The 13,338-nt window shown below is 33.9% G+C and overlaps 2 protein-coding genes across 2 annotated transcripts; both read left to right on the forward strand.

Annotated features, from left to right (window-relative positions):
• Positions 1-3,725: 3,725 nt before the first annotated feature.
• LOC108197317 (auxin-responsive protein IAA27) lies at positions 3,726-6,521 on the forward strand. The gene is made up of 5 exons (XM_017364901.2): positions 3,726-4,210; positions 4,752-4,981; positions 5,469-5,610; positions 5,856-5,917; positions 6,214-6,521. The coding sequence occupies exons 1-5, from the start codon at positions 3,882-3,884 to the stop codon at positions 6,249-6,251; spliced, it is 801 nt and encodes a 266-aa protein (XP_017220390.1). The 5' UTR covers positions 3,726-3,881; the 3' UTR covers positions 6,252-6,521.
• Positions 6,522-7,876: 1,355 nt separating this feature from the next.
• Positions 7,877-11,393, forward strand: LOC108198919 (DNA-directed RNA polymerases II and IV subunit 5A). The gene is made up of 5 exons (XM_017366688.2): positions 7,877-7,989; positions 8,086-8,293; positions 9,409-9,588; positions 10,029-10,142; positions 10,912-11,393. The coding sequence occupies exons 2-5, from the start codon at positions 8,093-8,095 to the stop codon at positions 11,035-11,037; spliced, it is 621 nt and encodes a 206-aa protein (XP_017222177.1). The 5' UTR covers positions 7,877-7,989; positions 8,086-8,092; the 3' UTR covers positions 11,038-11,393.
• The last annotated feature ends 1,945 nt before the right edge of the window (positions 11,394-13,338 follow it).

Here is a 13,338-nt window from a genome sequence, read left to right on the forward strand (position 1 = left end):
CCTGCAAAAAGCACAGATTCATCAAATTACCATAAAAATAACTAAAACTCTGCTCAAATTGCTAAATATTATCAGCGACTAATATGGCAAAATATTATAAGTTTATTGATTATACTTTTCAGCTCTTCTCTTTTAGTACATGGCCCAATGCTCAGTTTGCATTTTCTTATACCTGCCCTAAGATGTGAGCACTCAAATGCCAAAAAGTATCTCGGGTCATCTGTCTCTAAAATCAAATAGAATGAGCTCAAAGTTACCTTCAAGTGGCCTAGTAGACATATCCCGAAGTAATCCATTCACTTTAGCAACAAATGAATTCAAAACCAAGTCCTTAAATACCTCCTCTGCAATATTAAAGGGAGTAACCGTCAAGAGGTGGCCTGCCGATTGTGGAGATTGTTTGAAAAAGTTGTGATTAGGGGTTCAACCCGTGAGCGGCATACATTTCTTGGGGCACCTGCCATTACATAAACACTCGATTTACCTAGTGTTGGGTCTAGTAGGGTGGTCCGCACGAGAGTTGCCATCACTACCCCATCGCAAAAAACACCCTAGCAATCAAGTATTGGACTTTCCTTTTCAAGTACGAATAGTTTGTCTTGCCCAGATTTCTCCCCTTAAAATAGTCACTAGTATTCTTGAAGTACAAGCAAATTTTTTTTTTTAAACACAATCTTTTTCTTGATAAAAAAATATGAAAAAGGATTGGAAGCATTATTGGAATACCTAATTTGAAATCAACTAAATTAACTAATTTTAGCAAGGTTGTATCTAGGCCTGAACAAAGGTCTAAAACGCAGACTAGTACAAACCTCAATTCGTGGACTATGCTCAGGTTTTATTTAATGCCGTAAGGGGACTACCCTTTTATGGACTAATTATATGAATAAATTTATCTTCTTTTTATAATTTATTTGACTTTTGGATTCATAAAAATTGTAAATGTCTAAAAAATATATCGTCTAATTTACAGTTCACACAGGCCTAGTAAATTTTGAAAAAATATGATGGTTTTTCAAATTTCTACTCAGAAAGAAGCTCTAGACTCAATGATTTGGTTGCAGACTGGTTAAAGATTTGGAAGGCAATGCTTCTGCATGAGATCGGTGTGTCAAATCTGAATATGTGTTATCTGTGTTTTGCGCACTTGAAAGAGCTTCTCTCTAAGAAAAATGTGGAAATTGATTTGATGATCATGAAAGAATGCAAGATATGATGTTGAATCGGTGACCAAATATGTTTAACTATGAAAGAAGTTCATATCTGAAAAGATTAGTTGATGTGCCAAAAATTCAAGGACACCCAGCTAATATCAAGCCAGCTACATGTTGCAGTAAATATTTTCAAATATAATTTCAAGTTTTAGCATTTTTGCAAGATTTTCAATTCTGACAGTATTTAATCAGAACGAGAAAAACATCCAAATATTTTGAAAAACACTGGTACATCTAAAATGTAATAGGTCATTAATATAATATTACACCATCTACTACTGTGACAACACCCTTAACCACTTAGGTTATCCAATTGTTCTAGACGATTTTTTTTTTTGACGAACAATAAGATTTTATTGATTATAAAACATAAGAACACAGTCGGGACAAACCCCCAAACTGACAACTACCACCCGATTGTGAAACAAAAACCGAGCAAAACAAATATGCACTTTGTTTTCAGATTGCTTAACAGACAGAATATAAATATTCTTGATAGAGTAATAAAAATGATTACAAAAGTTTCTCGAGTAATCCAGTCGACACCAACCTGCACGCATAAAGATTCTATGTTCCGGAAGTATTCAAAACTTTCCAGATTTGAGAACATATTTGAAAAAAAAACTTAGTACCAAGAAACATTCGAGATGAGTGAAAACTGAATTCAGAACCTGAACAACAAAGCATAACTTTCGGCACGGGGATTATCCCATCTTGCTCCGAAATTTTTAACAAATCATTCCAGGACTAAAATGTCGGCAGTTTCACAATGTTTTAAAGGAAAAAAAAAAAACACAGAAGCTCCCAGTAAAAGTGGCGGAAAACATGTTAGCTACAGACACACATACAGTTGTAATTGTTCTGCAGTTTCATCTGATGAAGCTGCAGAGACAGCAATCGTCCAATCCCTTTCTTTGAATCCGTGCTCTTGTCCCACTCTGTCTCTTTCTTTATTTTTTTGATCCTGCTTCCCAATATCACTGTCCCTCTGCACTCTTTCTGTTCTTCAAACAAAAGCTCTTTTCCCTTTTTCATACTCCACTGTTTTTTATGGTGTGTCCCGAACAGACGTTAAATACTAAATTTTATATATTTAATTCCTTTTAATTGATTTTTTACTTCGACTCCGTACATATACAAAAATTACACCTATCAAAATGAGTCTATCAAAATGAGTCAGATACATAAAATTTAGTTTTTAGCATGTGACCAAGAACAAATATGAGATTGTGTGGATAGACGCATGTTATAAGGTTCAACCATCCACAAAAAAGATATATATTCAAATATATTGAAGTATCGATTATTTATAAATTTATAGTAAGGTTAGTGACTAAATATATTTCAATATTTACTGTTTTCAAGAACAATCAACAATGAACATTGTAGTTTGTGAGGCATATATTAGTGCAGACAAAAGGGTCCGTACTGTATTACTTCCATCGATCTCTTGCACTCAACTCTCAGTCAAACGTTCGGATTAAGTGTTAGAAGTGTTAACTAAAATCTTACAAGTTTAAGTTGCAATTAGAATTTTTAAAGTGCTGTGTACTATGTGCTCAGTGATAAGACTGAAACGAATCCTCTTTTAAGATAGCCCATTATTCTTTTTCTGAGCTGCATTTCACTTCTTTCGATTATTACAAAATGGATTAGCAAGATGTAAAATGTGATGTGCACAATTCATGAGTTCAGTAGCACTGCTATGGAGATATCAAATCTTGTGGTGCTCCCACCCAACCTCTTCTCCTTGTTTACCAACAGTGTCTCTGATGCATGCTCATTTTGTTACGGTGCGGTTCAAACATAGATATAGTCGTACATAATATATTAAAATGAGGGCCGATCCTAGAGATTTAAGTGCGTAGGCGAATTTGAAAATGGTATTACTATTTTTCAAGATTGTAAAGGAAAAATTAACATAAATTCATATTATACAATGACATGATCAAAAATATTGTTTTAAGATTAATAACACAATCAATTCAAATGCATATAGATATAAAATGCATAAAATTATCATTATATACTATATTTGTAAAATTTTTTGGTGTCGCTAAGATAGCGACGCCCTATGCGTTCGTCTTGGTCACCTTACCTAGGAGCCGGTCCTGATTAAGATCGAAAGTTGATAATTCAAATAATCTCTAGTAAACTATCCTCGTAATCATCTATCCAATGTTCGTTAAGTTTTTGAGTTTTTAAATATGATATTCTCATTTCTTCTTTGGTTTCAAGAACCAGAACCAAAATGTATATTTTAGTTACAATTTTTTGATTTATAAAATTGAACAATTCTGGTTCCGGTTACGATTTGATCTAAAATTCGTGTTAAAGAGATCCAGCCACTTGAAACAACCCAAAACATGCTCATAATTTCTTTCCCAAACATGTATATAAACCAAAACGGTACAGTCAAAATGGGCCCTTTTCCATATGTGACAGACTTGGGAACACAAGTGGCCAATGCCCCAACATTATATACTGGACTAGTTAAAACATGGTATAAAGAACACACAAAGTCCTAGTGAGCTTTCTACTGCTTTATGTACACATCTCAAGTGTGTTCACAAGTTAAATAATACACATAATTTCATTTCTTTAAGCTCTACAAAACCACCCTTTTAAATTCCACCAGTCTTTTTGTGCTGCATTTTGTGATTCTTGATGTCTTTGCCTTTACAAGAACATGATTACATAGGCTTATCAGAGGTTTCTCCAAAAGGAAACTCTGATATTAATGAAAGGAGCATAAGTAAAGGTCTTAACTTGAAGGCCACTGAGCTAAGACTTGGCTTACCTGGTTCTGAATCACCTGAGAGAGAAGATGTTAATTTGTATGGACTAAATAGCTTGGTTTCATCTGGAGCTAAAAGGGTGTTCTCTGATACTCTTAATGGTGGATCTGAGGTTGATTTGGTTAAAAATGGGGGATTGTTTTCTCCAAGAAGTGCTGAGAAAGTGGTGGAGAAGAAGCCTCAGAGTTCAGCTGCCAAGTAATTTTCTTGAATCTTTTTTTCTTTCAAGTAAAGTTTATAAGCTTATAAATGAGTATATGTGCTTTGTTAATTCTCGAGTGAGTGAGAATCGAACCTAGGACATTTGGAACTTGGAAGTGTTGTCATGGTTATTTACTTCTTTTCGGTGAATTTATGTGCTTATTTGTTAATTCAGCTTCCTGATGAAACTGCTATTTTGGTTACTTTCTTGAACTTCCTAGTGTTCATTTGTTGGAGGTAACTTAGGTAAGACTGCATTGTTGAAGTGGCAACAAAAAGTTAAGAATATTTAGAGAGAAAATTTGGGATACTCGTGTTTTGGTAGTCTTTTTCAGATGTAGCATGTCGCACAAGTATAATTTTGTACTCTATTGCAACGAAGCAAAGATGCAGAGCTTTTTGTTTATGTGGTTTACTGATCTTCGTGGTTATAAATTATCAGCTTATATTAATAAAAATCCCAAGCGAACTAATGATAGCAATATGTTACCATTGTGGAGAGTAAATCAGGAACAACTCTTAACTTTTGATTGAACAGGGCACAAGTTGTAGGATGGCCTCCAATTCGGTCATTCCGAAAGAATACTATGGCCATTAGCCCTCCTAAGAATGACAACAATGCGGATGCAAAGTCGGGATCATCTTGTATTTATGTGAAAGTCAGCATGGATGGTGCTCCCTACCTGAGAAAAATTGATCTCACAATGTATGACAGCTATTCGGAACTATCCTTGGGTCTGAAAAAGATGTTTAGTTGTTTCACCATTGGTAAATCTCTCTGTTTTTATCCTCAAGATCAATATAGGTTCAGTTGTTCAATTTCTTAGAAACTAACTTCAGGGGTTCCTCACTTCCTCTTCCTCTTGCATTTTGTGCTGTTTACTTTTCCTCATCACATGAAAAAGTAATAAATTTAGTTTTTATGTATAGTATTCTGCACTATCTTGTATAAGTTTAATATCTTACAACCTTAAATATATCTCCAATTATAAATATTGCTTCTATTGATGGACGGTGTAGTAGTAGATGTTATGCTTGCCATTCTTAAGTTGGAGCACGTACATTATTTCTTCAGCGTGCTACTCAGCAATTGTTTACTTTTCCGTGAATTACCATGTTCTTTATCCCTGAAACGCTATAAATCAAACATTCAAGATCATCAGCACACACATAAAGCTCAAATGTTCGTATACCTTGTCTTAAGTTATAAATCTACCTTCTGGAGCCAGCTTATCACTTGATGTCTCTTGTTCAGGCCAATGTGGTTCTCATGTGATTCCAGCCCGAGATAAGCAGAGTGAGGGTCTGTTAATGGATTTTCTTTCCGGTTCTGAATTTGTACTTACCTATGAAGACAAGGATGGTGACTGGATGCTTGTTGGTGATGTTCCATGGGAGTAAGTTATACTGTAACCCCTAGCTTTAGTAAGTTTTTTAGTAGCTCTACATATAGTCATGCTGATTTTAATCTGAAGTGCATAAGTGCCACACTTGTGTCAAATGCTGCTGCTTAGGAGGTCCAAATAGCTTGTTGTGGAGTCGTATTTTACAGTAGGTAGCCTTTGCTCGAATAAATGTAAGTGCTAGCTTCTGAAGATGAAATATTCCAACCTAATCTGGTACATTTATTTTGCTGATACAGTATGTTCATCGAGACTTGCAAGAGGATACGGATCATGAAAAGTTCAGATGCCGTTGGACTAGGTATGTAATCTATAAAAAAACATTCTAATTACTATATGATCTTCACAATTAAAGCTTACCCTCCTTACAAAAAAAAAAGAAAGAAAGAAAGAAAAAAAAACTTACCCTCATGTCCCAAGGCAGATTGTCCAACTGATTATGATTTCGTTTCCTATGTGTGCTGGTGATTTCTATATCATTAATGAAGTTCAGGAATTAACTTTAGTTTTAGACTACTTATTAGTCATCAGATGTTCTAGATCTTTATAAGAATTAGTCGAATCGCCTAGTAACCTTTTTCCTTTATTTTTTTGTAGCTCCGAAAGGCATAGAAAAGTGCAGAGACGGTAACTAATGCTGTTTTGCTCAGTAATTCTAAGAATCTAGAGAGCCTACCTCAATGCTCAAAGCCGTAATTTTGGATCAATGCACTTGATCTGCAATCTGCAGCACTGACAACTGTTTTGAGTAAGGAGGATCGTTTTCGATGTGTTAGTTAAGTAGCAAAACTCAAATAACCCGCCAAGTATTTTGAATGTCTTAAGATCATATTCCGTGATTGTCTATCCCCACCTGTACTCCGAATACTTGGATGCTAAAAATTGTATATGGCTTTGTTTGTTGAGTTCTCTGTTTTCATTTCTCTGAAACTAATGCTCCATTCCCGTACATTTCATACTGTTCGGTGACTAATTCTCCTAAAACGTTACGTTAAACCTCATTATTTACCAGGATCATATTGTATAATCTACTAGGGACTATTACTTTTTGTGGCATGTACATTATATCTTCGTGATCTATGGTACTTTTAGTGAAGATATACATAGCTGGTTTCTGAATATGATGGGATATTTGGATGGAACTAAACAGACAGTATCTTGGACATGGTTTGCTATTCCACTGCTCTACTCTCCCCACCACCACCACCATTATTTGCATTTTTACACGCAGAGAATCTTCTGCAAAATCACCACTTAAATCAACACTCTATACGCTGTTGTTGCTGAATCATATCATGTATGTATTGGAAAAATGTGATTATATATTAATCCCAAAGATAATAATAAAAATAATTTTTTTTAAAGAAGTGCTCATATATATTTTTTATTCAGAAAATTATAAAAAAAATATTAATTTTAATTATGAAACCAAAATTAGTGAAATTGAGTCAAAAAATTCAATAGATGGATTGGAAAAAGTATTTAATAGGTTTATAAGATGAACATTATCTTTTTCTTGTATAAATTAATTTTTAACATAATTCCGAGATAATAGGATTTCTCATTGAGGTTTAAATAATATATGTATGGAAAAATAGATTTTTTTGCCACTAAACTAATTGTATTTTTAGAAACTTACCACCCAACTAAATTGTTTTTCCTTTTACTCACCGATGTTAGATTTGGATTTCTTTTTAGCCACCAACTTAGGTTCGGATTTGATTACCAGCATTATGATAATTTTTGTAGCATCATTTATACATAGTGATAGTATGTAATATTTTGATGATGCGTCGTATGTTTATATCTTTATATATAGCAATAATAACATAAAATGAGCTGATGAAAAATTAAAATTACGCAAAATCAGAATTAGAATTCTTTTGTGTGAAAATTCAAACACTAAATTTTTATTCGGAAGAAAAAAAATAAAATTATTTATGAAGGCACATCTTCTAAAAAACCATAAAATGAAATTATTATCATAATGCTAGTAATCAAATCCGAAACTAAGTTGGTTGCTAAAAAAAAACCAAACCTAACCTTAGTCATTAAAAGAAAAATAAATTTAGTTTGATAGTAAATTTCTAAAAACATAATAAGTTGAGTGGTAAAAAAATCTATTTTTCCTATGTGTATTACTTGTAAAATAATACCTCCAGAAATATTTTCAAATATTTCTGTAAAACTAGTAAACGGGCCAATAAGAATAAAAATATAACACTCCCATTTATCAGCTAATTGGGCATTCCTGAACACGAGCCACAGGCTTTATTCAAACCAGCCCACTAGAAACACAAACAGAAGTAAAAGCCCCAATTAACTAACCCCTCTTTCTTCTCTTCTCAACTTGCAGTAGAATTCTAGGGCTCGGTAAGAAATGTTTCTCACTGTATCTCTACATAATACATACAACTATGCAAGCCTCTGAATTACATGCATACATGGTTTGATAAATTTGTGGTGCAGAGAGAAGATGACGATGACAGAGGAGGAAGTGGGAAGGTTGTATAGGATTCGAAGGACGGTGATGCAAATGTTGGAGGATAGGGGCTATTTGGTGGTCGAAGCTGAGAAAGAGATGAGTAAGACTCAGTTTTTGCAAAAGTTTGGGGAGAATTTCAAGAGAGAAGACCTTGTTATTTGTAAGTCTAAGAAGAATAATCCTTCTGATCAGGTTTGTTTCGTCTCTCTCTCTCTCTCTCTCTCTCTCTCTCTCTCTCTCTCTCTCTCTCTCTCTCTCTCTCTCTCTCTCTCTCTCTCCCCCTCCCCCTCCCTCTCCCTTCTCTCTCTCTCTCTCTCTCTCTCTCTCTCTCTCTCTCTCTCTCTCTCTCCCTCCCCCTCCTTCTCCCTCCCCCCCTCTCTCTCCCTCCCTCCCTCTCCCTTCTCTCTATCTCTATCTCCCTTCCTCTCTCTCTATCTCTATCTCTCCCTCCCCCCTCCCACTCTCTCTCTCTCTCTCTCCCCCCCCCCTCCCTCCCCCTCCCGGTATGCAGATTATTGGTTGCTCTGTAATGTATATGTGTATGTGTGTATTATGGCAGATAAGCACTTGTTTTGTTAAAGTTAAATTGTCATTGTGTATATGTAAATTATTGATCTTTATGTTATTAGCAAACTCCAATTTATTTATGTATATGTATCATGCGACTTTGGAAGAGAAGGTTTTGAAGGACATTAAGTACAAATAAATTTTCTGTACATCAGGGAAGTAGTAGGTGACTGTAATTCTGTAAAGAATACTCAGGCGAGGTGTAATACAAGAATGGTACTCTACTACTCTCAAATACAACCCGTTGTCTTCAGCCAGCAATTTTCTTTACCCTGTACTACGAACAGGGTTCAGTGGTATTAGCGCTAGACCGGGCAGTGCCCTATATTTGAAAAAGTATGTGTCGCATATGGAAAGTATTTCTTGGTGTCTAAATTAAAGTTACAACAAATTTGTTTTAGTACTTTATTTGGGCCATAGGACAACAAGGTCTTTGGTAAAATATATGGTAAAAAATGTGGATGACTTAATTTTTACTTGGACCTGGGTTATGAAGTTATTCCAAGGTTCTGTCTCTCTTTTTGTGGTTTTTTTGGCATTCAAATATATACTTACATGAATGGTGTCAATAAGATTGTTTATATGGGTTTAGTTACCTTGTTGCACATCTGGGTTTTCTTATCTAGGAGTCACATTATTTGTTGTTACCTTTTTCCTCATATTTGCTCGCATGCCAATCTATTCTCAAGGTTGTAGGACATCATCTATTTGCTAATAACAAGTGGTTTCATTTGGATCAGATTTATGTTTTCTATCCGGAAGAAGCAAAGGTTGGTGTAAAGACTATGAAGACGTACACCAACCGAATGAAATCAGAGAATGTTTTTCGAGCTATCTTGGTTGTCCAGCAAAGCCTGACTCCCTTTGCTCGTTCATGCCAAGCTGAAATATCATCAAAGTTCCAGTTAGAGGTTTTCCAGGTAATGACTATATATTCTGCTGGCGAACAAATAATCACTAGATCTCTGTGTATGCATGTGTTTTATATATCTCATACATGTCATTGCTGTTTAGCGTTGAGAGTTCTTTATTTATTTATTTAATTTATTTTTAAATGGATGCAATACAGAGTCTGTTTAAATGAAAATAAAAGGTAATTTTCTATAATATACCTTGTTTTTACTTTCTAGTATTTTATTAGGTGCAATAGAAGTGTTTATCTGCGAGTAGCTATCTGTTTTCAGTGTTACAGTACTGCTCAAGTTTATCTTGGGTGTTCTTGTTCGATAATTGAGTAACTTTTTATATATTTCTGACACTAATAAAGGGATGAAGTTTTTGCTGGCTAGGGTATTTTCTTCACTAAGTTATATATGGATTATGATAACTGGTGCCTGATCTGTTGACTTGATACACTCAGGAACATGAGTTGTTGGTCAATATCAAAGAGCATGTACTTGTTCCTGAGCACCAGGTGCTTACACCAGAAGAAAAGAAGGAATTACTGGATAGATATACTGTAAGAGAAACACAGGTTCGTTTTCATTTCTGTCGGTGCATAACCTCTGAAATTAGCTTATATCATGTGTTTTGAAACATAGATGTGGCATCTGGTGGGCATGTAGCTAGTGGGTCTAATCTAAACATGCGCTGGCCTGTCTAAACTTGAGCTCTTGTCTTTGTAAAATATTGATGAAGCTGATCATATATAATGAGAAACAATATGTTCAACTTTGTACAAGTATGAAGTTAAATTATTTGTTAATTAATTATTGATTAATTTGATTGGATTTCACAAGACAAGCTTAGGATATTGAGAATTACTGTGGATTATAGTCAGTGACTCAGCCTAGTTGCGCTTGATATATTTGCCTTGTGGATGCTATGTATTATTTCTTTTAAAAAGTCAGTTGAGGTTTATTTTCCTTCTTTATGGTATCAACTAGGACATATGACTCGGGATAACCTTTGTCGAAGAAGAATGTAGCTTGGCGAGCTTCTATCCAATGTGTTTGTTCCACATAATCAGCAAAAAACTACTTTTGCACCTGCATTTTAAAATCCACTTTCTGCACTTGGGGAATTAAAATCATTGTACTTGTGAAATTTCTTTTGAATTACTTTGGCATCTATTTGATTATCTGAACCCCCAATGTTATTGTTATAGAGTCTTTGAGCGATTTACTATATTTTTTTTGGCGTTACTAAAATATTGGTACATTTTTCTTGTGTTATTCCACTTAGTTCTTGTGTTATTCCACCTAGTATCTTGAATTTCATTTGTTTAATGAATGTCTTTTCAGCTTCCCCGTATCCAGCTTACTGATCCAGTTGCCAGATACTATGGGCTTACACGAGGGCAAGTTGTAAAAATCATCCGTCCAAGTGAAACTGCTGGACGCTATGTCACTTATAGATATGTTGTTTGAACTTTCATATTTTCAAGTATTCCGGCATATTTGTTTTAAAAATTGAGCCTGGAACTGTAACTGGGATGAATCTGCTTTATTAATCTATAAAACTAGTAAATGGGGTGAATTGTTCTCGACATTTGGTATGGAAAAGGATTCCCTGCTTTCAAGTGACCGGAAAGGGAGAAGAACATTTTATTCTCCTATCTGTCAGGAATGGTTGCCTCATAGTTATTATGCAGCAATTTTTCTTGTATGCTTTTGAGAAAATTCCCTAAAGCACTGTTTGAAAACATATCATTTTTACTTCTCCCTTTGTTTGATGGAATATGGTACAGTTTTGAAGTCAAAGTGATTAAATTTTGGGCAGTATTACTATGATTTTATATGTTAGAGATATAATTCCTCTGAATTCCCATGCAAATATAACTCAGCGAAAAAAGTTGTGCACAATGTACTGCCATATCTTCTTCTTCCCTTTTCTTTTGTACTGCAATTTGATAGAACTGGTTTTTGTGTGCATTTTCTGGATGTGTGATGTCTGCTGCCTTCCTCTCTTAGCTTCTGTGTTGGTGCTATCGTCTCGCCTCATGTATCGTGTATATTAGTTTATAACCCGTGCAAATGTACGGGTTTTTTAAAATTATTTTATAAATTTTTATATTTAATATGATTAAAAGATTTATTCCTCAAAATTAAATTATAATTTTTAATAAAATAAAATATGAAAATATATTTTGTTTACAAGTTAAAACTATTAGAAAAAATAATTTTAATTTTAATTTAAAAAATATCAACTCTTATTAGCAATTGATGTTGATGTTACGGTATTTATCATCTTTTTTTGTATTTTTTTTGTTGATATGTTTATATATATGTGATGCAAAATTTTGTTAGACTATTAGATTAATTTATGAATGTGATTCATATTAGAATTATGATATGTAATGTAATTTGCATTTTTAAAATTGAGGGTGTATAATATAATTTTCATTTTCATATATTCCCTTTCAAACATTTGATGAAAATAATTATGTGATATTACGTACATATTGCGATATAATTGTTCTATGAATGTGATTCATACTAGAATTATGATATGTAATGTAATTTGCATTTCTAAAATTGAGGGTGTATAATATAATTTTCATTTTCATATATTTCCTTTCAAACATTTGATGAAAATAATTATGTGATATTACGTACATATTGTGATATAATTGTCTAGTTTTTTTCAACATGTTATTTTTGATTTTTTTAGTACAATACTTTTAAACAGCAACCGTGGTCTATATGATAAGATTGATCATAACACAATCTCAAGTGGAGATATATTACCATCAGAGTCAATTTTATCAGTTGCGATTTCACCCATTCTTTCTATGCACGCTAGTCAACAACATCAGCAACAACAATGTTTACATGCAGACAGATCTTGTAGCTTTTCAAGAACATACACGACTCAAACAAATCTTTCCACTATGATTTATTAAGCTCAATTTCCTGAACATTGACATAACATAAGTAAAGCGTAGTACAAGTATGCTACAATACCCAAACATGTAAAAGAAAGCGGCAGCCCCGACTATAGAGGAGTGCAAACAACCCAACTGAACAGAGTCTCATTATTTTTAGGCCCCCAAATATTCCTGACCCATTTATAGATATATAATATATCAACCAAAATTAAAAACAAAGCTCATATCAAAATTAAAATATATCATCTGCGTGTATGTATGTATTGCATTTTATACTTTTATTACTTGAATCAATTTAATATTATTATTAAAAAAATTGAGTTTTCAATATTATATTATGGGTCCAATTTTTTTATATAACACAGAGCCCCTAAAATATTTAGGGAAATTCCAAATAGTACCATTGTACTATTGGCTTTTCCAGTTGATACCACAAGACATTTTGGTCTTCCATGCGGCACCACTGAGCTATTGACAACAAAGCTAACATAACACTCTGTTAACACAAACGTTAGTTGCACTGTTAAATAGCAGAAAAAGGCATCTCCCTCCAAAAAATATCCAACAACAAATGTTTCAGAAGTAAATGTTTCAGCAACAAAAAATATCCAAAAGTAATCAGTCATACATACATTTCAGCAGCAAATGTTTCAAAACAAATTCAACAAAGACAAATATCCAAAATAATTTAGTAACATAGGAACTTAGGCTTGAGATTGTGATTGAGACATTGGGAACTGGGAATCAGTAAATTCAGCTGGCTGAGATGTCGTAGCTGCTGCCTTGGCAGCTTTGGCAGCATTGGATTGATCCCTAACTCTGGGATGCCTAACCAGCACTG

Source organism: Daucus carota, chromosome 8 (assembly GCF_001625215.2).
Source record: "Daucus carota subsp. sativus chromosome 8, DH1 v3.0, whole genome shotgun sequence".
In the NCBI taxonomy this organism is placed as follows: domain Eukaryota; kingdom Viridiplantae; phylum Streptophyta; class Magnoliopsida; order Apiales; family Apiaceae; genus Daucus; species Daucus carota.

Excerpts from the sequence above, each read along its gene's own strand:
- LOC108197317 (XM_017364901.2), top strand. The coding sequence starts at position 3,882 with ATGTCTTTGCCTTTACAAGAACATGATTACATAGGCTTATCAGAGGTT. Across the intron at positions 4,211-4,751 it reads CCTCAGAGTTCAGCTGCCAA|GGCACAAGTTGTAGGATGGC; the intron begins GTAATTTTCTTG and ends TTGATTGAACAG. Across the intron at positions 4,982-5,468 it reads GTTTAGTTGTTTCACCATTG|GCCAATGTGGTTCTCATGTG; the intron begins GTAAATCTCTCT and ends TCTCTTGTTCAG.
- LOC108198919 (XM_017366688.2), top strand. The coding sequence starts at position 8,093 with ATGACGATGACAGAGGAGGAAGTGGGAAGGTTGTATAGGATTCGAAGG. Across the intron at positions 9,589-10,028 it reads TCCAGTTAGAGGTTTTCCAG|GAACATGAGTTGTTGGTCAA; the intron begins GTAATGACTATA and ends TGATACACTCAG. Across the intron at positions 10,143-10,911 it reads ATACTGTAAGAGAAACACAG|CTTCCCCGTATCCAGCTTAC; the intron begins GTTCGTTTTCAT and ends ATGTCTTTTCAG.